The 20,646-nt window shown below is 43.8% G+C and overlaps 2 protein-coding genes and 1 long non-coding RNA gene across 5 annotated transcripts; 2 read left to right on the forward strand and 1 right to left on the reverse strand.

Moving 5' to 3' along the window:
* Nucleotides 1-6,258: 6,258 nt before the first annotated feature.
* ARMCX3 (armadillo repeat containing X-linked 3) lies at nt 6,259-11,144 on the reverse strand. Of its 3 annotated transcripts, none has more exons than XM_060001761.1 (5): nt 10,905-11,144; nt 10,300-10,379; nt 9,940-10,000; nt 9,594-9,664; nt 6,259-9,327 (listed from the first exon to the last, which is right to left on the reverse strand). In XM_060001761.1, the coding sequence occupies exon 5, from the start codon at nt 9,176-9,178 to the stop codon at nt 8,039-8,041; it is 1,140 nt and encodes a 379-aa protein (XP_059857744.1). In that variant the 5' UTR covers nt 9,179-9,327; nt 9,594-9,664; nt 9,940-10,000; nt 10,300-10,379; nt 10,905-11,144; the 3' UTR covers nt 6,259-8,038. The 3 variants fall into 3 exon arrangements, with proteins under 3 accessions (XP_059857744.1, XP_059857745.1, XP_059857746.1); XM_060001762.1 differs by having other exon boundaries at nt 9,583-9,664; XM_060001763.1 differs by lacking the exon at nt 9,594-9,664.
* A 5,178-nt stretch (nt 11,145-16,322) lies between these two features.
* On the forward strand, nt 16,323-19,232 carry LOC132419005 (uncharacterized). The gene is made up of 5 exons (XR_009518064.1): nt 16,323-16,444; nt 16,747-16,825; nt 17,167-17,282; nt 17,589-17,657; nt 18,865-19,232. It is a non-coding gene; the product is annotated as an uncharacterized lncRNA (long non-coding RNA).
* ARMCX6 (armadillo repeat containing X-linked 6) lies at nt 17,676-18,868 on the forward strand. Its single transcript, XM_060003116.1, has one exon. It carries the CDS (start codon nt 17,738-17,740, stop codon nt 18,632-18,634), a length of 897 nt encoding a protein of 298 aa, XP_059859099.1. The 5' UTR covers nt 17,676-17,737; the 3' UTR covers nt 18,635-18,868.
* Nucleotides 19,233-20,646: the final 1,414 nt, after the last annotated feature.

Raw genomic sequence — 20,646 nt, forward strand, 5'->3', positions numbered from 1 at the left:
TCAGGATCAAATAGTTTTGCAGTTCAGTTCTATCTAACATTTAAAGAGGAGATAATACCAATATTATTTACACTCAACCAGAAAAGAGGAAAAAAATTGAAGTTCACTAACGAATTTTATAAAGCTAGCAAACCTAAGACCAAAACATGCTAAAGGTAGTACATAAAAGGTAACTATAAATAAATATTAATAATAAATATAAAAATCAAAATAAAACATTAACAAACTATAAAACTTATAAACAAACAGAACTCAGAAGTTTGGCAATAAAAAGCTCTACTATGACCTAGTAGGATTAGAAAAAAATCAGCAGCTACTTCTAATGGGTACCAACAAGAATAGAAAGGAATAACTTAAACATTGAAAGTGCTTTTTACCAACAGTCAACAGCAATCCTCATTCTAACCATGAAATGCCAAAGTCATTTCCACTAAAACCAGGAACAAGTCAAGGTCATCCACAATCTCCATTTTTATTCAATAGTATTTTGGGTGATTCTAGTTATTGCAATAAGATAAGGAAATAAATAATTAGTGTAAAACTGGGAAAAGTTAAAAGCAATTTCTATTTACAACTGATATGACTGTATTTGTCTAAAACACAGAGGACTATTTAAAAATCACAAAGTCAATAAGCAAAATAGAAGAGATGGTGAGGCAAAGATAAACACAAAAAAATCAATAGCTTTCCTCTATTCTAGCAAGTTTTTAGGAAGTATTGCACTCTAGAGACCATGTGCTAACATTATTTTCTTATTTCTTTTGCTTAAAAGGATACATATTACTAATGAAAGGAGTATCCTCTATCAAAGTCATCCATAGAATGTTTTAATCAATTGCCACTCCAACCAATTGTTTCAGTGTCAATGTGTCACTGATGTTTATTTCAGTTTTTTCATTATATTATTTTCTCTATTTGTACACAAGTGTCTTTTATAAATTTAAATCTGTATCTCTACCAGTTTTTGATAAGAATATTACTTTATCTTGTAAGTGTCCACCAAAATGTCTTAATTCATAGTGCTCAAGCCTTCTAGATCTGACAGTTCATTCCATGTTTCAAAAATATCGGTTTCTTATCTTCGGTTTCAAGGCACATGTGACAATATGTAATAACTCCCCTGCTTGGAAGACTGAGTTAGCTAGCGGATTTTCAAACTCTCAAATACACCGATTAGCTTGCTCATTGTCAATGCTTTGAGTGAAGTGTTGTCACACTCGTGTAAGTCACTTGCTAGACTACTTTTTACAAATTGTGGCATTTTCATAGCCCATAGTGCACTGTATTTACCCTTTGGTGTTTCAAATTTCTTCATAATAGACCCATAAACAATTAATTACTAGTATCACAACCCAATACTATTCATTCCAACTTTAATAAAACAGGTTCTGTGATATAGGACTTCACCAACAGTCTTCAGTGCATCATGCCTCAAAGATAGCAAAAAGAGCAATAATGTTTCCATTTATAGAGAAGAATAACATGTGGTAAATAACCTGTAACTAATAATCTCTAAAAAGTTCTGTCAAAAAGTGGAGAAAAGGATGACACATTCAATGTCTGGGGATGGGAAAAAGAAATAAAATTACATCTCTACTTCATACCACATACAAAATTATATACCAGAAGGATTAAACACACACACATACAAATAGCTATTTTTAAAAGCTTGAAGAAAATATTAAAAATTATTGTAAACTCTTGGGATAGGAAAAGCTTGCCTCAGCATGTCCAGAATCCTAGAAGCCATAAAGGGAAAGGCTGAATTATATGACTACCTAAATATGTAGCTCTTCTACAGAAGAAGACACCATGAACAAAGTTAAATGAGGTAGGATATGCATGGAAATACACACATGATGTATTTTAAGTGAAATAAAAGTTGCAGAACAGAACAATATATGGACTGTGACTTCATTTTCTGATAAAAATATGAATATGTGTATCATTTATGTTTAAATACACATAAAACACATTCATAGTAAGTAACTGTAAAAATGGGCGAGAAAAGGGCAGTTTTACATTTTAATTTATATTTTATCTGTTTTAGTTTTTAATAGAACTGCTATGGTTTAAGAAAATAAAGAAGATTAAAATAGAGTTCTTTATGAAAAATAATCTCTCAGAGTGGTGTTAATTCCCAAATCTGTCTCAGAGTGGTAGTCAAATATCCAGATGGATGCATAATCCTGTCCACCAGTGCAGAAGCGATAATATGGCCTTCTTCCCCAGATACTAATTTTTCCCCTTTCTAAGTTAAAACAAATATGTCTGGGACTTCTACTGATAGGTTTAAAATAGATGAAAAACAGGGCTTCCCTGGTGGCGCAGTAGTTGAGAGTCCTCCTGCCGATGCAGGGGACACGGGTTCCCGCCTGCCAACACAGGGGACACGGGTTCGTGCCCCGGTCCGGGAAGATCCCACATGCCATGGAGCGGCTAGGCCCATGAGCCATGGCCACTGAGCCTGCGCGTCCGGAGCCTGGGCTCCGCAACGGGAGAGGCCACACCAGTGAGAGGGCCGCGTACCGCAAAAAAAAAATAAATTAATTAAAAAATAAATAAATAAATAAAATAGCTGAAAAACAATTCCAGAGTGTTACTAATATCTTAATATTTCCCCAATTATAGTCATTTCCACCTAAACACATGTGATGTTATATGTATGACATATATTTATAGACATTCACAAGTTATGACATTCATAAATAAAGATTTAACTTTTATATCGGAAGAAAATCAACCAGAATTTAATGGAATTATAAGCGACATGGTGCAATTTAATACTTCCAACTTTGGCTATAGATTACACAGACCAGCATAACAAGAGCTGATGACTGATGATGTTAAATAATTAGTGATTACAAAGAATCATTCCCCAAGTCAGCTTAAATGGATTTAAGATTTAGAAAATATTTTAAATATTGTTTGTTTTATTTGGTCTTGCCTAGATTCCATCCTTTCTAATAACAAAAAGAGAATCCAATTTAATTCATTTTAAATGATGGAAGAAGGTAAAAATTAAAAGTTTTCTTTTATTGATCCATTTCATTATGTCAGGGTTTTCATTACAGCTTATTGAAAGAAAGCCACAAAAATTAGCAAGATTATAGTTAAACCACATTTTAGCAAAGACTGAAATAGAAATGGAAAAAAAACTAAAGAGGTGACAATTCATTTTGCTTGAGTTTCAAAAAAAAATCAATAACAAGTTATCATTACTCATCAAAAAAAATCCAGAAAAGAAAGATACTAATCAACATGTAGGAGAGGATGCATTGCAGATATTACAGTTTTCTCCTGTTGTAAAAGTATACACTCTCAAACTCTGTATGAAAGCTAATTGATAATATACCTTAACAGTCATAAAACTACCATCAATTGATGATCCACCTCTGGCAAAGGGGTATCTAGGCAGACAAAATTTTTAATTGTGTCCAAGGAGAAAGATGCTCTAGCTCTTGAATACAAGTATTTGATTTCAGCCACAAGTCAATCACCATAGCAGATGTGGATGCACCTGGTTCTACTACTTTGACAGCACTAACATCTAGCTAAGTCAGCTTGCCCTGATTCCTTGAGCACTAAATAAAAAACCTTCTGATAATTTGGTTTCTGATGCAAATTGACCTTAGGGACAGAATGTTCTTAGCAGCCAACACTAAGAATCTGATCTATTTGGTAATTACATTTCTTATAGTAACATAGACTGTCATTCTGTTATTTTATTTTCAAAAAGAAATTCCATCCCATTTAATAACATGTTATGTCCATGTGCAAACTTAGAAAAATGCTCAATAAACAGAAGGCTCTAATGCCCAAACAAAGATGCTTGTATTACACTTACTCTTTCACTTTTTAAAATGTAAATGGTCAACAGGGCCAAAAAGTTACACTTAGCCCACTGCCAGTGCTGGATTGAATTCCATTGGCATGAACCTGTTAGGATAAAATTACCCATCCAATAAGGCTTCTTTCCCACCCCCTACCTTCTCCCTCCACTCAGACTTACCCCCAAACCTAACATTGCCCAAGCCCTTAACACAAGGCCTGAGAGGGACCCAATGGAGAGGGGAAAGCATGGAGATACACATCTCTGAAAGTAAATATGTGTTGACCTGCTTGACACCACACCTCAGGACAGAGCAAACCAGGGGTCATTACCCTAGTCTTCGGCACCCCGAGATGGCAGCACGATAGTTCTGGTTTAAAGGCAAGGAAGAGCCACAGTTTAAACAGAGAAATCAGAATAAAACGTTCAACCTGGGATGTGATGTAAAATGAATGTAAAAAGATAGCATTGAAAATAGTCATAATCACTCTTCAAAAAAACCATTCTCAAGGGAATTTAGCAGAGAAATTAACCAAACAGAGGCATAAACACAAAATTTGCCTGAACCACATCAATTTGCTAAACCTACACTTAGAATCCCTTTTGAAACAAGGCAAGTAAAATATGAATTTAAAAATAGAAAACCAGTTTCCTGAGCCTTGAAATATTATGCTTTGGGTGACAATTTATAAGAGAACTATACTCCATCTTTGTAAACTTCCCTTTGAACACATTTGACTGGGATAGACCCACTTAAATTCCTAAAACAATTAGATGAGAGAAAAACCAAAATAGCAAAATATCCTCTGAGTTTCTAATTTCCTCAGTTACCCAGAAGTTGCCATCCTCTCTAAAGAGAGGACACTGCCCCCTCCCTGCCCCGATGAGCTGCCACAATCACAGAACTGTGCCCTTCCCAAAATGTTTGAGTGGCAGCCTCCGATGTGAAAGCATGAGGACATCTGCGTGTGGCTGGGCCGGCCCTGTGGCCTCCCTGGACCAGGCAGTCACATATCTGTCTCACACAGCACTTACCAAAGTCTGGGTGATTCTGTGCCAAACAATACCAGGTGTGGGACATCAAAATTGCATGCAGTGCACATAGTGCTGTGCCACGTTAAGACTGGTGCCTTCTCAGTCTCTGTTCAACAAAGGTCCAAAAAATCTTGGCATCCAGCCACACCCAGGTCACCGTATTACCACAGCAATGACAAATATTATTCTGTATCAAATGCCCACCGGTGCATGACCTGGTGTCATGGGGATTAAATGGTCATCCACAAAAGACACAGAAGCACAGAGACTACTGCCAATGGTCTCTCAGAAGGAGGAAATAAAAAAGACAAGTGCAAGGGAGGGAGAGGGAAGAAGAATGGGAAGGGATGAGAAAAGAGACCTGCAGGAGCAGATGGACACTGGTCAGACCTGTGCCCCTGCTGCACAGTGGCTTTTTATTACGCAAGTTGACCTCATTTTTCACCGCATGTAGAAAAGTCACTCAGCACCCCAAGTTCAACATGGCTTGATCTGAATATTTTTTAGATGTTCAAGATACAGATCCGGGTCAGGGGACAAGTTTGTTCTTGTTGTCTCTATTTTCTTAAGTATCTCCAATGAATAATTTTTAGTAGAAAAATAGAAAAAATTTAAATCAGGCTCTGAAAATTCATCTACAGTATCATCCAATTTGATGTATAGAATATATAGGTATATGGATAGTACAAGTGTCTGGAAGGGTATCCACAGTTGCAATTCTATGCTTCTCTCCCCAGCTGCCACAGTCCCTTACCCAGTTCTTTCTGCAGCCCTCCACTCTTACTCTCTGCACCTTCTCTCTGGGGATCACATCCACTCCAATGTCCTCAATTATCATTCATCCTCCAGTGGCCCCCAAATCTTATCTATAGCCTAGTCTTCTCTGAGCGCCAGATCAATACATTCAAGTGACAATAGGGTGTATCCATCTGGATGTCACACAGTTACCTCAAACTCAATTTATTTTAAATGGATTAGGCTTCCCCTCCCAAATCCTTTTCTCCTGCCTAATAATAGAGCAAGAAAAAAGTTAGTTCCCTTTACCCTCATCCCATCCTTAAAAATGATGTCAAAGTAGCCCCCACGTGTTCATGATTCAGTAGGGTCACCATACCCAACAACTTTAAGCTAACCAGTCCTTGGTCCTTTTGTCGACTATAGGCAACATTAGAGTAAGTATATGGAAGCCTGAGGCTAAAACCAGATCATAACTGAACAGACATTTTACCCTTTCCTGGCCTCATGTATAAAGCAGGATAAGGTCTCCAAACTGACTAGGAATATGTTGTGAGGGCGGGTGAGATCATGTCTGATGAAACACTTTGTGTCCTTAGAAATAAGAAAACCCTATTTCTTTGAGAAATTATTGTAACAGTTGCCTTGCAGGAATGACATCACTCTACACAGTGGTCACTTAATAAGTGCTAAACTTTATTGTTGTTATTATTTATTAAATGATGCTGACATGTGGAAGAATGCCCCCAGCGAAACAAAGGTCAACCAAAAAAGCTATCAACCTTGAATTCCAGGGAATTAAGCGTGCTCACTTTTCTTAATTAACTGCTATGTGCCAGAACATTCTAAGTATTTCCCATGTATTACTTCATTTAATCCTCACAACGAGCCCCATCTTCAGCACTCATCTATTATTTCAGAGAGAAAACTTCAACCCATCTCATGTTTAATCTAAATATTTTTTCCACTCAGTACATGCTCCAATCACCTGCTCCATTCCCAACACTTCTTTTTCAAAAATTTTTGAAAAAATCAGTATTTGTTTTAGATAAATAAGAACACATAGATGAATAAAAAGTAAAAAGGTAAAGATTACTCTATCCTTCCACCCAAAGATAACCACTGTTACTATTTGGGTGTCTGTAATTCCAGAGTTTTTAGTGTCTACTTAAACGTCTTATATTCTCAAAAAAGTGGAATCATACTATGAATACTGCTATCTAACCTACCTTTCTCACTTAACAATGCATGATGAATATCGTTCCCTGGCAATATGGATTGCAAGTGACATATTTATCTTATACCGTGTGAATATTCTTTAATTTATTTAACCAATCCAGTGTGCTAAATTGTTTAAGTTGGTTCCAGTTTTTACTATTTTACACATTGCTGGGATGAACAGCCTTGTACATACAGTTTTTGGCCAATGAATCAGTTATTTCTTTGGGACAAAGGGTTTACATATTTTAAGGCTTATGATATGTATTACAAAATGGCCCTCCACAAACCTTGAGCCAGTGTAAGCTCATTCCTACCACCAGGGTTTGAAAGGATCCATTTTGCCACACCCTCAAGCACACTGCACAGTGGGTGAGAGAGGAACTTTTATATGAATTCCAATTATTCTTTCTAGTCAAAATTATTTACTGGCTCTCAGTGTTCAGTGGGATAATATTCAAACAGTTCTCCACAAACTGGCTTCAGCCAGTTTTCCAAATTTATTTACTTCCCATCCTTACACTCTCCACTCTAAGCAGACTAGTCTCCCCCTTACTGTCATAGGAAGACTTCCTACCTCCATGCCTTTCTCACACCAGTCCCCCGTCACTCCCATCATACGGAATGCCCTAACTACCTATCCCATAGAGGACTCATTTTAAATGGCCACTTCCTCCATAAATCTGTAGCTGACTATTGTATCCCACAGAAACCTTTGCTTCCTCTGTGCTCTGAACGCACATATTTGACGATGAATATATGCTTGAGATATTGTTATCTTTTTGTTTGTATGTTTCTTATCTCTCCAACTAGATTATAAACCAAAAGACAAGGATGGTTTCTTTTTCTTCTTTCTTTTTTTTCCAGCATTAGCACACAACTTTATTGATGATATACAAATTAAGTCAATGCCCATGACAGGAGAGAGCTTATTTATGACGAATTGGTTCACTGTCACTTGTGCAGAAGAAATAGTAAAAATATTTCAATCTAGGCAGTGAGATAAAAAGCAACAAACTTGTTTTCAGAACAGGTAGTGATATTCATTCATCCAGCTTAGACCTGAAGACCAACTCAGATAAATATCAGCATTGATGATACAATATGATATTCATTACTCAAAATTGGCAGCTGAAAGGATTCCTTTACCATATAAACAAGGTGGAGAAAAGGAGTAGTTTACAATGTGTGTTGCTTCTAAACTACAAAATCAAGAAGTTATTCCTGGCTCTTTGGGAACATATGCTCAGCCAGTTTGGCCATGAATTTTCCAACTTTTACTTTCACCAAAAAATCATGATGGCTTTCTATCCCCAGAATCTTATCAGCACACACTTGAAATTCTTTTAAAAAGAAAAAAAGTGAAACTTCGCTGAATTGATTCTGAGTAGGTTCATTTTCCTCCCATTTAAAATTGTCGTTTATGTTCTCAAATATGACCAGAAGTTTAAGAATCACCTCTTTGTTCTCCTTCTTATTAAAGAGGGAACCCAGTGAAGATGGTACTTGGGCCCTGAGCAGTTCTCTAGTCATGGCTGGATTTTCAGCCAAATTCAAAAGGAGTTTCAAAACCTGAAATTTGGTTTCTTCATTTCCTGCTGAAAATAAACGAAAAAAGTCTGAAATGGAATTAGCAAGCATGTGCTGATACTCATTAGTAACAGTCATGTTCGTAAGCAATCTTAGTCCCGCCAGCTGCACAGATGAGTTCAAGCGAGAAGTGATTGTGTCATCACACACTTGATTCATGTATATCTTAAGCCTGCGCTGATTTTCAGCATTCACACTCAAGTTATTTAGGACAATTAAAGCCTTTTCCTTAACTATGGGATCCCGAGTATTGAGAATCTTTGCAACAATCGGGAGACCACCCAGATCACGAATAATATCTCTGTTAAATGCGTAAGCAGCATTGTTACCCAGGGCAATTAAAGCTGCTTCGAGAATATAAGGCTTTTCAGACATCTCAACCAAGCAAAGAACTTTTTGCAACTCTTGAGGGGACAAAATAGTATCATCTGAATTGGGGGAAGCCCTTTTCTGCACGGCCCGACGAGCCCGGGTAGCCCTGGCCCTTGCCCTGGCCCTAGCTCTGGTCCCAGCCTCAGTCCCAATCCGGGCCCAAGGTGGGTACCATACTATACCTTTGTTCTCACTGTTGTCATCATCATCATCAGACCAGTCATTGTACCTGGCCCCAGGACAGTCCCCAACATCATCCATGTCGCCAGACCCGCCCTCAGCCATTTTCTCCTTGTTCTGTTTTCTTCCCCTGGTCAGTCTATAAATGCAATAGCAGGCGCCAGCCCCAATCACCAGTCCTGCGGTCACCCAGCCTACTTTCCTGGCGTAGCCCATGCAATCGTCCCTGACGATATCAGGGACCAAGGAACACAGTAGTCACAGGCTGGGGGAGGAGGGCTATGGGCCTGGCCTGGGTGCAGGCCTTCGGAGGATGATTGTCTTCAGCCTCTTCAAGGCCACAACAGCTGATTCTGGAGGCGGACCTTAGGGGGTGGAGGAAGGAAAAGGGGTTTGAGTTTCTCTTCTCCTTGTGTTGTCCCATGCAGAGAGTTGCACAGAGGGATAAGTAAATGAGTTCTTGGCAGGAAATGTAGATTGTTAACAAATTCTTTCCTCATTTCACTCTCCCCCTACCCTCCGCAGTCCACCCCCTCCCCAAGCCTAGATAAAGGCAACGGAGCCCATAGTCCGCTGGGCCCTCAGCCACCCCAACCTCGGGTGTTCCCAGGGAGTGGCACCTTGCACTAACCTCCTTCAGACAGGCAGTTTGCCCCTTCTTCCCTCCCCTGGAGGTGTGCCACGCCCAACAACCCTTGCAATCTGCAGAGAGACCAGAGCCAGTGAGAACTGAAGCCTTGATGGATTGACTGTTCATTCCTTGCTTTCCTGATTCACCTATCTAGGTTGTCAGATTTAAAAAAACAAAACAAAACAAAACCTCTCTATGCCATCCAAAACATGCATGTGCCTGCCCCTTCCCTAGCCTGAAATGGGAGGGATGTTAGGGAAATAAGGTAGGATTGGGTGAGCCTGTCCAACCGCGGGCGATTTCCAACCCCTCCCCCATTCCAAGCAGCCCCCACGCCCACACCGACCTCTACTGATCTGAGGAAACTTCCTCCCTCTTTTCAAGTGGTGCCACCTGCTACAGCAGACCTGCAGGATGACAGATCGAAAACATGGGGACTAAATGCTGTTGAGAGAAGAGGATTATGAACAAACTATCTGATAGGTTTCCCTTCTGTCATTCTCCCCCACCCCACCCCCCGCGACACACGCGCGCGCGCTCGCACACACACACACACACACACACACACACACATCGCACGCCATTTCGCCACAGTCCCAGCAGTGCAAGAAACACACTCAGACTCAAACCCAACCTAGATTATTGCCATCTCTGGTTTCTCCCCACCCCCACCACCGCCCCGGTTAGGGTCCCCATTTGGTCTTACCCTCAAATCGACCTTCACCGATCGGGGTTAATTTCCTTCCTCTTCTCTAGCCTGGCGTAGTGCCGCAACCTACGGAAAGACTGGCAACCCGGGAGAGGCTCGGACCCACAAAACACAGAGCCATGGTCAGGAAGACACAGTCACAGAAAAACTGGAAACAGCCGCTACCGAGTGCTTGGTGGACGGACCGGTCCCCAGAACAGAAAACTCTTTCCTAATTCGGAGGCCTGGTTGTCAAAGGTTTCCCACCCCTATAACCCCTCTCGGGGTTCTGCTGACACATCACGTTGCACCCCCGCCTCCCCATGTCCAGCCTTTCCCCGCCGGCACTGTCCTGGAGTACTGGGGGCAAACACCCAGGCCGCAGCTCCCTTTCCAGATTATGGCCTCGGTTCCACCAGATTCCCACCTCCCAATCTCTGAGCTCCTCCCCAAACACCCCGCTGCTCACCATTTCGCAGCAACGAAATGGGCTGCGGGCGGGACAGATGTCTTGGAAAGCCGGCGGCGAGTGGGAGAGACGATGGAGGTGCCCCAGGACTCGCGACGGTCTCCGCCCTGCGCCCTCGGCCACCCCCACCTTCTGGAATCTCCCAGGCACTGACCTGCAGGGATCCGGGACAATTTCCTTCTCCTCCTCCTTCTTGCCTCTGCTGCAGGCCCGCTCGCCCTCAGGGCAATGGGGAGCTGGTACTCAGACGGGAACAACGACCAGAACAAGAAGGACTTCTGCACACGTCAGCTCTTGGTCACGTGAGAGCTACGTCATCCACCAACTCGGGTCCCCAATTTCCCCTCCCACCAGCAGTGCGGCAGAAGAGGGCCCGCCCCCCTCCATTCCCTCCCCCATATCAGGCCTTGTTACTCTTTCTTCTTTGCTAATCCCATCTCCCTGTAGTTGTGTTTGCCTTCCTCTGATTACCAGAAAGGGACAGCATCTTCCCCTGGGGTTACTGGCCACTTGTACTTTTTGAAAAATTGCCTCTTCCTTCCCTAGGCTCCTGGGGCAGCAACCTCTCCTTCCACCTTCCAGCTACAAATGTCTACCGTTTCCTCTGAAATCTAGTCCCAGATCTGAAAAGAAAAAGCCATCAGAAAAGGAGACCTGGAGTGAGTGTGGTTTTTTCTTTCTTAATGCTTTTTTGTTCTTTCAGTTCTGCCCTCTCCCACCCCCAGCCTACATTCTTTTTATGAGAAAAGAATTGCTGTAAAGCTATTTTCATTTGAGAAAGAAAAAAAGAGTGGGAGTTGGAGAGTGATGTTGGGTGATGGCCTCCAAAAGTCCCACATTTTCTCACTTGCAGGGAGTGTTACACACTTCACTCAAAGCAATCTTAATGTCTTCTGGGGCCTAGCACATAACACAATCCTGAATGAGCTCATCAGTGTGTCTGAGGATACATAAATCTTCTGACTAGGCCAGTCTTCTAAACAGTAGACTTTTACTCCCATCAGTTAGCAGGGAAGAGGCATGGAGACCTCAGAAGCCACTGACACAGAAAAGGTTGAGTAGAAATCACAACTATGTTGTGGATGTCTGTCAGATAGAGGGGCACGCACACTGACAAAGTGAGTGGCAGACAAAGAACATTACAAAATATACAAATAGTATCATCTTTAAATGAAATAGGTGTTAGAGGAACACTGAGACCAAGACAAAATTTGCTGAACTCGGAATCTAGCAATTAGTGTGAAACCTTTTCACTGACTGCTTTGATGAACTCAATGATTCATCTGTCAGCAATGAGAAAACTATTTAAGAGTGGGAAAAATAATAAAATAATGTCAGAACACGGGGTCTACAGTGGGATATGCCCTAATGTTAAAGATATAAGTTTATTATCTGAGTATAAATTTTAAGATCCACAGACCATATGGGAGTAAATCAAGAGTCTGGGAAGTTGGGGAACAGGCAAAACTCCAGGGAAATTCATATCGATGTAACTTCTGGAAGACAGTACTAGGATATGACTAAAATTTATTTTTTTCTTCCAGTTTTATGAGATATAATTGATATACAACACTGTGTACGTTTAAGGTGAACAGGATATGACTGAAATTTAGTAAGCAGAAACCAAATCAACTATATGATTCTGTATTTGGAGAAAGATCATGTGCAACAAGGGGGCTTATTTAAGCACAGGAATATATGAAAAGGAGAGTCAGAGGAAAGTGTTGATAGTTCCCACCCAAGCACTGTCTGGAGGAGAGGGAGTCTTGGCGAAGATGAATGGAAAAAAAGAGCTTTCTTTGGCAGAGCCATCCCCGTGATGCATAAGTGTACTTCAAGTTTCTTAGCTGAGAGACTCTTCTTAACATGCACCAATGCCCTTGCTCTGACTTCAGGCTCACCACACAACCTTCTGAGGTTGTGGCTTCCCAAGGAGTAGCTTGTCAACAGGGAGAGAATGAGCTGGTAAAACTGACAGAAACCTCTAGTACCCCTGAAGGTTGTATTTCTCAGGATAAATTTTTCAGTTGTCATTCCTTTGTGAGACTTAGCTTCCCTTGTGGCCTTCTTACATGGAGAGAATGCAAAGATCCATGGGTTTGGGCATTCAGACATAGATTTATGTATGTCTCTTTGAATGGGAGTCTTTCCTTGACAGAGGCATCTGCTCTCATCGTACAGACAAAATCAGGTATTGATCATGAAGGGATGAGAACAAGACTGAACTGTAGATGCAACCTTGTCTACAATCTTGTCAGGGAAGCCAAGTAGCTTTAGCTTAGAAGACAGCCTTGTGCGTCACCATTTCAGAATTGTACCTCTACAACGTTCACTTAATGTGAAAGTGAAAACTAAAGCATGCTGTGGCAAATAGGCCCCCAGCACCTCAGTCACAGCTGAACAAAGGATTCATATCCAAAGTAGTTAAAGGTCTCCTGCAAATCAACAATAACATCTGAAACAGTTTACATTTCTCTCTGGGAAAAGAAAGGAAGTGCATTTTACATTTTACATGCCCTGTCATTTTCCCCAGCAAAAGGGTGGGCATTGTGCCCAAAACAGACCAACTCAATACTCTCTTACTGAAATTTAAACCTTAAGCAGAGATAGAAAACCAAAAATCAGTGGAAGTATGGCATCCTGAAAAGACCATATATCAATTCCTTCTACCTAGACACCTCAGAGCTGATGCTGGTCTTCAACATTCGTTTAAGTTAAACAGGTTTGCTTTCTGTTGCTTGCAATTAAACAAAATTAACTAATACACAACACAAAAACAAATAACACAATACAAAAAGTAATACAGCTTTTTAAGATAACAATCTTCTATAATTTATTTTTTTCACCCTCCAAAATTCCATTAGTGTTACCATCTGCTGATCCTTTTCTGCTTTTGGATACTTTATAAATCACACATCACATGTGACCATATACTGATTTAAGCCAAAAGGTTCTTTCTGGCAGTGGCTTCACATAGTCTTTTGAAGGCTCGTCTGAAAAACTGCTTAAGGATTTTCCATTTTTGCTGTTGAAATATTATGTCAGGCAAATAGCATGTCCTTAAATAAATATTTGTTGGTGGATTTATAACGGAGAGAAAAGTAGATTTTAAATGCTAGTCTCGGGCTTCCCTGGTGGCGCAGTGGTTAAGAATCCGCCTGCCAGTGCAGGGGATAAGGGTTCTAGCCCTGGTCTGGGAAGATCCCACATGCCGTGGAGCAACTAAGCCTGGGTGCCATAACTACTGAAGCCCCCGCGCCTAGAGCCCATGTTCTGCAATAAGAGAAGCCACCGCAGTGAGAAGCCTGCGCACCGCAAGGAAGAGTGGCCCCCACTCGCCGCAACTAGAGAAAGCCCGCGTGCAGCAATGAAGACCCAACGCAGCCAAAAATAAATAAATAAAATAATTTTAAAAAAAATGCTAGTCTCCAGGTTCCTTGGTAGGAATTGTGGGTCAAAATTACAAAGTAAGAGAACTGAAAGTGTTATCATTCCCATGGGGTTTAGGAAGTTTAAGAGAGGGAGTGGATCCAAACAGAAAAGTTCTGACAGCCTGGGAGAATGATGGTCAGGGGTTATACAGTGGAATAACTGAAAAATATACCAAAGGGGAGAGATATTTTTTACTAATGAGGAGCGGTAAGAGTGGAGCTTTTGTCCTTGAAGGCTGGCTGAGTTGTGAGAATGAGTTCTTACTGGAAAGCCACGTCAATGACACTGAAGCACCTGCCTCTTTTAAGCTTTACATACTCCTTAGTTCTTTCTAATGTATATATTCAAAATAAATAAAAGCCACTTATATAAGTTCTTAGCAGCCAAAGATTGAATGATAACAGTTGAATCTGCGAGTTCTGTTAGTAAGGTTTCATAAATAGAATTCACTTGCCTCGGAGAAGCAAATAAAGGGCAATGAAAAGAATGGTGTAAGGAGATGATGGCAAAACAAATAAGGTAGGGGTTTAGAGAGATGAGCTGTAATACTGGTTTGTTTGGTCTATAAAAGTTTGAGGAAGACCAGAAAGCTGTGACATGTTCTTGACTTCTGAATTTTCACCAGCAAGGCACTCTGGGCTTCCTGGCTCACCTCCTGAAAGGGCCTCCCCCACACTGGGGCCCCTCACACAGGGAGCTTCCTGCTGGGGTGTCAGATTTCAGCGTTCTAAGAAAGAGGCTGCCTGAAGGGACTATATTTAGAGTATGACTCCCCACCGGGGACAGCTGAATGTCTGGGGACTAAGTTCTGCATACTTTGTCCCTGAGTTCTGGGATTATTCTGAGGGGCTTGTATGGGTGGTGCAGTAAAATTGTAACAGAAGGCAGGGAATGGAAAGGACTCTTTCCCCTGGCGACTGCTTGGGATCCTGTAAACCGTGCCTTTTGTGAGAGAAAAATGACGGATCTCAAGGGTTGTCGCAGTGATTTACAGTCACCCACAGACTCTAACTACTATTTCCACTGGAAAATGCTGGACACTAGCCGCTGCTAGGGGGACATACAGTGCACGAATGACAGATACCAGAGATATTTCTCCAGTGTAATGATGAAATGAAAATTCCATCTACCAAGTCTCATTTTCATCAATGGGATAGCAGGGAATCCTCTAATTTCTGGATGATTTATAGGTTACACCATGAAACTTCAGAATAGATTTAAATAAAGACATTTGAATGAAAAGCAAGCTCATCTGTGAAGTTACTAATTTGTAAGATTCATCTAAATTTGGGGTCTGCAGAAAGTCTGTCCTTTGAAGCCAGAATGAAAGCCATCCAGCAGTCCCCTCTGACGATCTCAATCGTGTGACGCCTAACACCAGGAGTTCAGCCAGGAAGAAGGGATAGTGGTTCACTTAACTAAACTGGTCACAATTAAAGCACTGACCACTTCACTATAGATTCATTTTATCCGTCAATTTATAAATCATATTGAAAGCACACTGGCTTTGTTTGTAATGATATGTTTTTAAATTTTAATATACTGCTTGAAAGCTGCTATTTCCTGTGCAGTCAGAAGAAAATATTTTCAGTGTGGTATAAATTAGCTTAAATCGATGAGGCCTCCTTATTAACTAGGAAATCTTGTTATATATACGTATATATATATATATTTGTATTTTCTGATTACAAAATAGTGTAGCTTGAATCAATAAAAAAAGGAAGGGCCGACGAAAGCGAACATAAATATATTAAAAATACTAACAAAAATCTCACTGCTACTTGGGCTTTTCTTCCCCACCCCTCCGCTTAATTTTGGTGCAGAGACTGGTTGTGGGAAAGGGTAAAAATTAAGAAAGAGAGGACAGGAACTTCAGAGCCAAGGAAAGGATAAGACATTTCCCCAAAAAGAAGTATAAGTAATGATAGACCCAGGAAAAGATGCTGCCCCTTCCTGTAATTAGAGAAAGGCAAAGGCAAACACCAGAGAGCCACGGTCACTTCTGGTTTCTGGTATTGTTACAGAGGAAAAGAGTGACAGGGCCCAGTGTGATGGGGGGAGGTACGGGGCAGGCTGGCGCCTGCCGCACTGCTTGTGGGAGTGGAAATTGGGGGCCAGAGCTCACTGGTGACGTGGTCGTCACGTGACCAAGAGCTGCCTAGAGCAGAAGTACTGCTAGTCGCCTCCGTCTGGGTACCAGCCCCCTATCACACTGCAGGCGTGTGAGGGAAGAAGGAAAGTAGCCCCGGACCGTGCAGATCGGTATGAGCGTGGGCTCTGCTTGGAGGGAGATGGGATGGGAGAAGGCCAAGAGCGCCACGGATCCACGTTCGGGCCGATGGGGGCTGTGTCCCCTTCTCGCCTACTTTCTAAATACCGCCGCCCCCCCCCCCATGCCCATTTTAGTAGAGAGAACTGGCGGACTTCGGGCGGCGGGTGAGGGGAGTGAATGGCTGGTACAGAGACTCCGAGGAAAGAAAGGTTCCACAATCAGGGCACTCGTGTCCCGAGTGCTGCTCCGTCCACCAAGCACTCCGTCCCCTCGGTCCCCCGTCTGTCTGCAGGTTTGTAGATCTGTTGGCCAGTAGGTCGCTGGGGAAAGTCGCGGCGAGCGAAGGACCAAAGTGCCTTGGGACCGTGCAGGTCGGTGTGAAGGTGGGATGAGCCCTGGTCCCTGGGTGGGGGTGGCGGTGGGGATGGCGCAGAGGGGGTGCTGGGATCGGTGCGGGCCGGGTCCGAGTCGCCCCCTCCCGGCCCCTTCTTTCTCCACACCCCCTCCCATTTCAGTGCAGGGAAAGGGGTGTGGCGGCCTTTGCTGGGGAAATGGCGGACGCCAAGGGGGGTGGGGCGGGGAAGCCCGCGTTAGGAAAGTCAGGAGGGTGTGAGAAATATTTTAAACTCAAAGGCTGGAAATTCAGAAAAGCGGGTACTGGGACCTGTGTTCTCAGTACTGATCCATCCACTACACTTTCACTTCCCCAAAGGCGGCTGTCTTTCCATCTGTTCTTCTGCCAGACTGTCTGTCCGTCAATCACTGTGGAAGGCGCACTGACCACAGAAGACAAGAGAAGGAGAAGGAATTTACCTGACTTTGGTAGAGGTTGGTGGGAGAGACTGCCTCTGAGTCTTTGGGGGTGGGGGTGTGGTGGAGGAGACTACCTGAGGGTTAGCCTCTCCTGTCACCCTCCTGGCTGTCACAGCCCAGCCCCACCTCCTGCCCTTCTCTGTAGGCCCTGGAAGAGAAATGGTGGGTCCTGAGGGTAGACAGAGGATGACAGAAAAGAACAAAGAAATAGTTGCCAAATAATCCACCTCTCTCAACCAGAACTCAAACTCCACTCTGTCTGCCTGGTGAGGCACAAATCCAGGCACAGCCCAAAGTCCTAATGTTATTTTTCACCCGTAGATTCATCACAAGAGAGCCTCAGGAGCCTGGGATATAGACTGAAGACGTCTCCCCTCCACCATCATTCAGGTGGAGCCTTAAGAACACTCTTCATTCAGGTGGAGCAAGGCCCTCTCCTGTCCTGCCCCCAGGCTGGCACGGACCTGAGCATGGGCCGGGCTCGGGAAGTGGGTTGGATGGCAGCAGGACTGATGATTGGGGCAGGTGCCTGCTACTGCGTTTACAAACTAACCATAGGAAGAGATGACAGTGAGAAGTTGGAGGAGGAGGAGGAGGAATGGGATGATGAACAGGAGCTTGACGAGGAGGAGCCCGAGATTTGGTTTGATTTCACAACTATGGCTCGGCCCTGGAGTGAGGATGGGGATTGGAATGAACCTGGGGCCCCTGGTGGCACCGAGGACAGGCCTGCAGGTGGGGGCAAGGCCAACCGAACACATCCGGTAAAACAGCGCCCATTCCCTTATGAACGTAAAAATACTTGGAGTGCTCAAAGCTTTAAAAATTTCAGTTGTGTTCTTGGCCTCTCCAAGTGCCCTTTCATTCAGGGAAAAGTGTTGTTAGCTCAGCCCAGGGACACTGGTTTTTCATTTAGCCACGATATCAATAGTCATTTGGCCAGCCTCTCCATCGCTGGAAACACGATCCCTATTCCCGACCCTGCTGTTGAGGCTTTCTGTGCCCTGGATAACTTGAAAGCCAGTGTTGAAAATCAGGGCCAGATTAAGATGTATATCAACGAAGTGTGTCGGGAGACTGTGTCACTTTGCTGCAACTCATTTCTGCAGCAGGCCGGATTAAATTTGTTAATAATCATGACAGTTATTAATAACATGCTTGCCAAGTCCGTTTCAGACTTGAAGTTTCCTTTGATACCAGAGGGAAGTGAATGTGCTGAGGGGCACGTTGTGAAACCCTTGATGGGTTTGTCTGAAAAGCCAGTCTTGGCGGGGGAGTTGCTGGGAGCCCAGATGTTGCTCTCCTTCTTGTCCCTCTTTATCAGGAACGCAAACAGACAGCTTCTCCCAGAAATCCCGGCCTCTTAAATGGCCCCCTCCAACAGGATGGGACTGATCCACCCCGAACCAAAACCCGATCAGTGAACCACACACTTGTGTTCTCAATCAAAGACTCTGCAGTGGGTGCTATTGAAGATCCAGCCTTAGCCAGTAGCCGTATCTCTGGGTGAAAGTTACACTTGCTAAATCCAGGACCACTCTCTTGTTGGCCAGGCAGGGGTTCCCACAGAGCTTTGAGTAACCTCTTGGTTTTGCAGTCTGCAGGCAGTGCGCATTGTAAATTGCTCCCTTGCGGCCTTCTTCCTGTGGTAAAGGGATCATTTCAGCTGTGTGGTGAAAGGACAACATTTTCTAGCCTGACAAGGGATGCCTTGCCTGTGGTGGTCTCCCTGTCTAAGCTGGACCGTCTTGTGGAGACCAGACCCATATGGGAGCTTGTGCCGAAAATGCATTGGTTGCTGCGTAGGTTGAATTCTTTTTCATTTACTCTCTTTTCTTCACGAGCCTATGGATGGTAAACCTGTTCAGCAAAAAATGTACACTCCCCTTCTATGAGTTGTACTGACTCAGCCTCGTCCACCAAGTCTGCATTTTTATGTATCACCAATAAAGCTGTGTGCTTTAGCTGGCAAAAACGAGAACATGGTACTTGTCTTTGAGTTTATAGTCTGCGTGAAGAGGAAGCCCAAAATACATGATCAGTGCTAACTAACTGGGGCGTTTGCTCCTGAAGAATGTCCGCCTAGCAGTGCCCACAGGAGGCAGTGGAAGAGATGGGCTGCAGGGTTCAGGATAAGCTTCCAGAAGGGGCTGGGGGCGGGGCTGGGGCAGGGGAATGGGGTGGAGGGTGGAATTAAGAAGGACTGCTGGGAGGACTAAAGGAGACAGCACCTGTGAAGCAGGCAGCACAGTGCCTGATGCAGAGGAATCCTTCCCTCGATGAAGTTGTCTTTCCTCGCCTGCTGGCCTCTTAGAGAGGAAGGTCAGTATCCTTGAGGTTTTGTCTACACATCCTTGGGGGCCACAGGGCAACCCATCCCTGCACAAGTTAGTGCACAGTTATAGCAGTAACAGTTGCTACTTGCTGAGTGCCTGCTTTGTGTTGTTCTCTCTCCTGAGAAGCAGCTGTGAAACCTACTTCCAGGCCCCCTCCCTTCCTTGGGATGCCAAGCTCAAATTCCTGGCCGAGTGAAAAGGCTTGGCCGTTGCTTCCTCTGGCCAAGGAAGGGCAGAACCTCCTTTCTGCCCTATCCCTGGTACTTCTGTGGGATCCAGGAAGGGGACAGTGGAGGCCTCCGTGAATCCCCGAAGGGGTGGGAGGGCAGATGCTGAGGGGCGTGGCATGGCCATGGCTGGTCCATCCATCAGGAGACATATTCATGCCCTCCATCCAAGCCCCTGGCACCCCTTGGAGGAAAGGAAGAACACAGCCCTGCACACTGAACCACTCCATGAATCTGGGCAACTCATTCCACCACCCCCTCCCAACATTTACAGACCCCTCCCAGCAAGCCTCAGCCCCTGCATCACCAAAGCCAGGTTCCCTGCGTGTTGTTGATGTGTCCTGAAATGGTTCTCCTCCTCAAAGCCCTGGCTAACAGAGGGGACAAGAAGCTTCCTTTGGGCGGTGCTGCTTCTGAGCTCGGTGCCCTCTCCTGGTCTCCCTGGGATGTGACTCTGGGCCACTGCTCCCTGGGCATCAGCTGTGTACAAGTGCTCTGCCTTCTGACTGCCCTCCTCCATATAGAGCATAGTTTTATTTCAAATTTTTAGGGCTTTTTTTTTCAATTTTTTCCTCCCTTCTCCTGGAGTTTGGGGAGCAGGTGGGTTGCCACTCTCCTGCTTGTACTCATCCACCCCACAGTTTGGGCTGACTAGTAGTCACGGGTGCCTGCCAGGGACTCTGCCCCTTCCCAGGCCCTGCTGCCTTGATGGGCCAGCATGTGACTGTGGTTGCTGCAACATCACACCCCCAGCAACGTTCACCCCGCTGGGGCTTTGTTTGCTGGCTCTGGGGCTCTGTCTTGTTTCCAAAGAGC

Source organism: Delphinus delphis, chromosome X, assembly GCF_949987515.2.
Source record: "Delphinus delphis chromosome X, mDelDel1.2, whole genome shotgun sequence".
NCBI lineage: Eukaryota > Metazoa > Chordata > Mammalia > Artiodactyla > Delphinidae > Delphinus > Delphinus delphis.

Bases quoted from the DNA above. Each gene is read 5' to 3' on its own strand.
- ARMCX3 (XM_060001763.1), bottom strand. From the start codon at position 9,178: ATGGGCTACGCCAGGAAAGTAGGCTGGGTGACCGCAGGACTGGTGATT.
- ARMCX6 (XM_060003116.1), top strand. From the start codon at position 17,738: ATGGGCCGGGCTCGGGAAGTGGGTTGGATGGCAGCAGGACTGATGATT.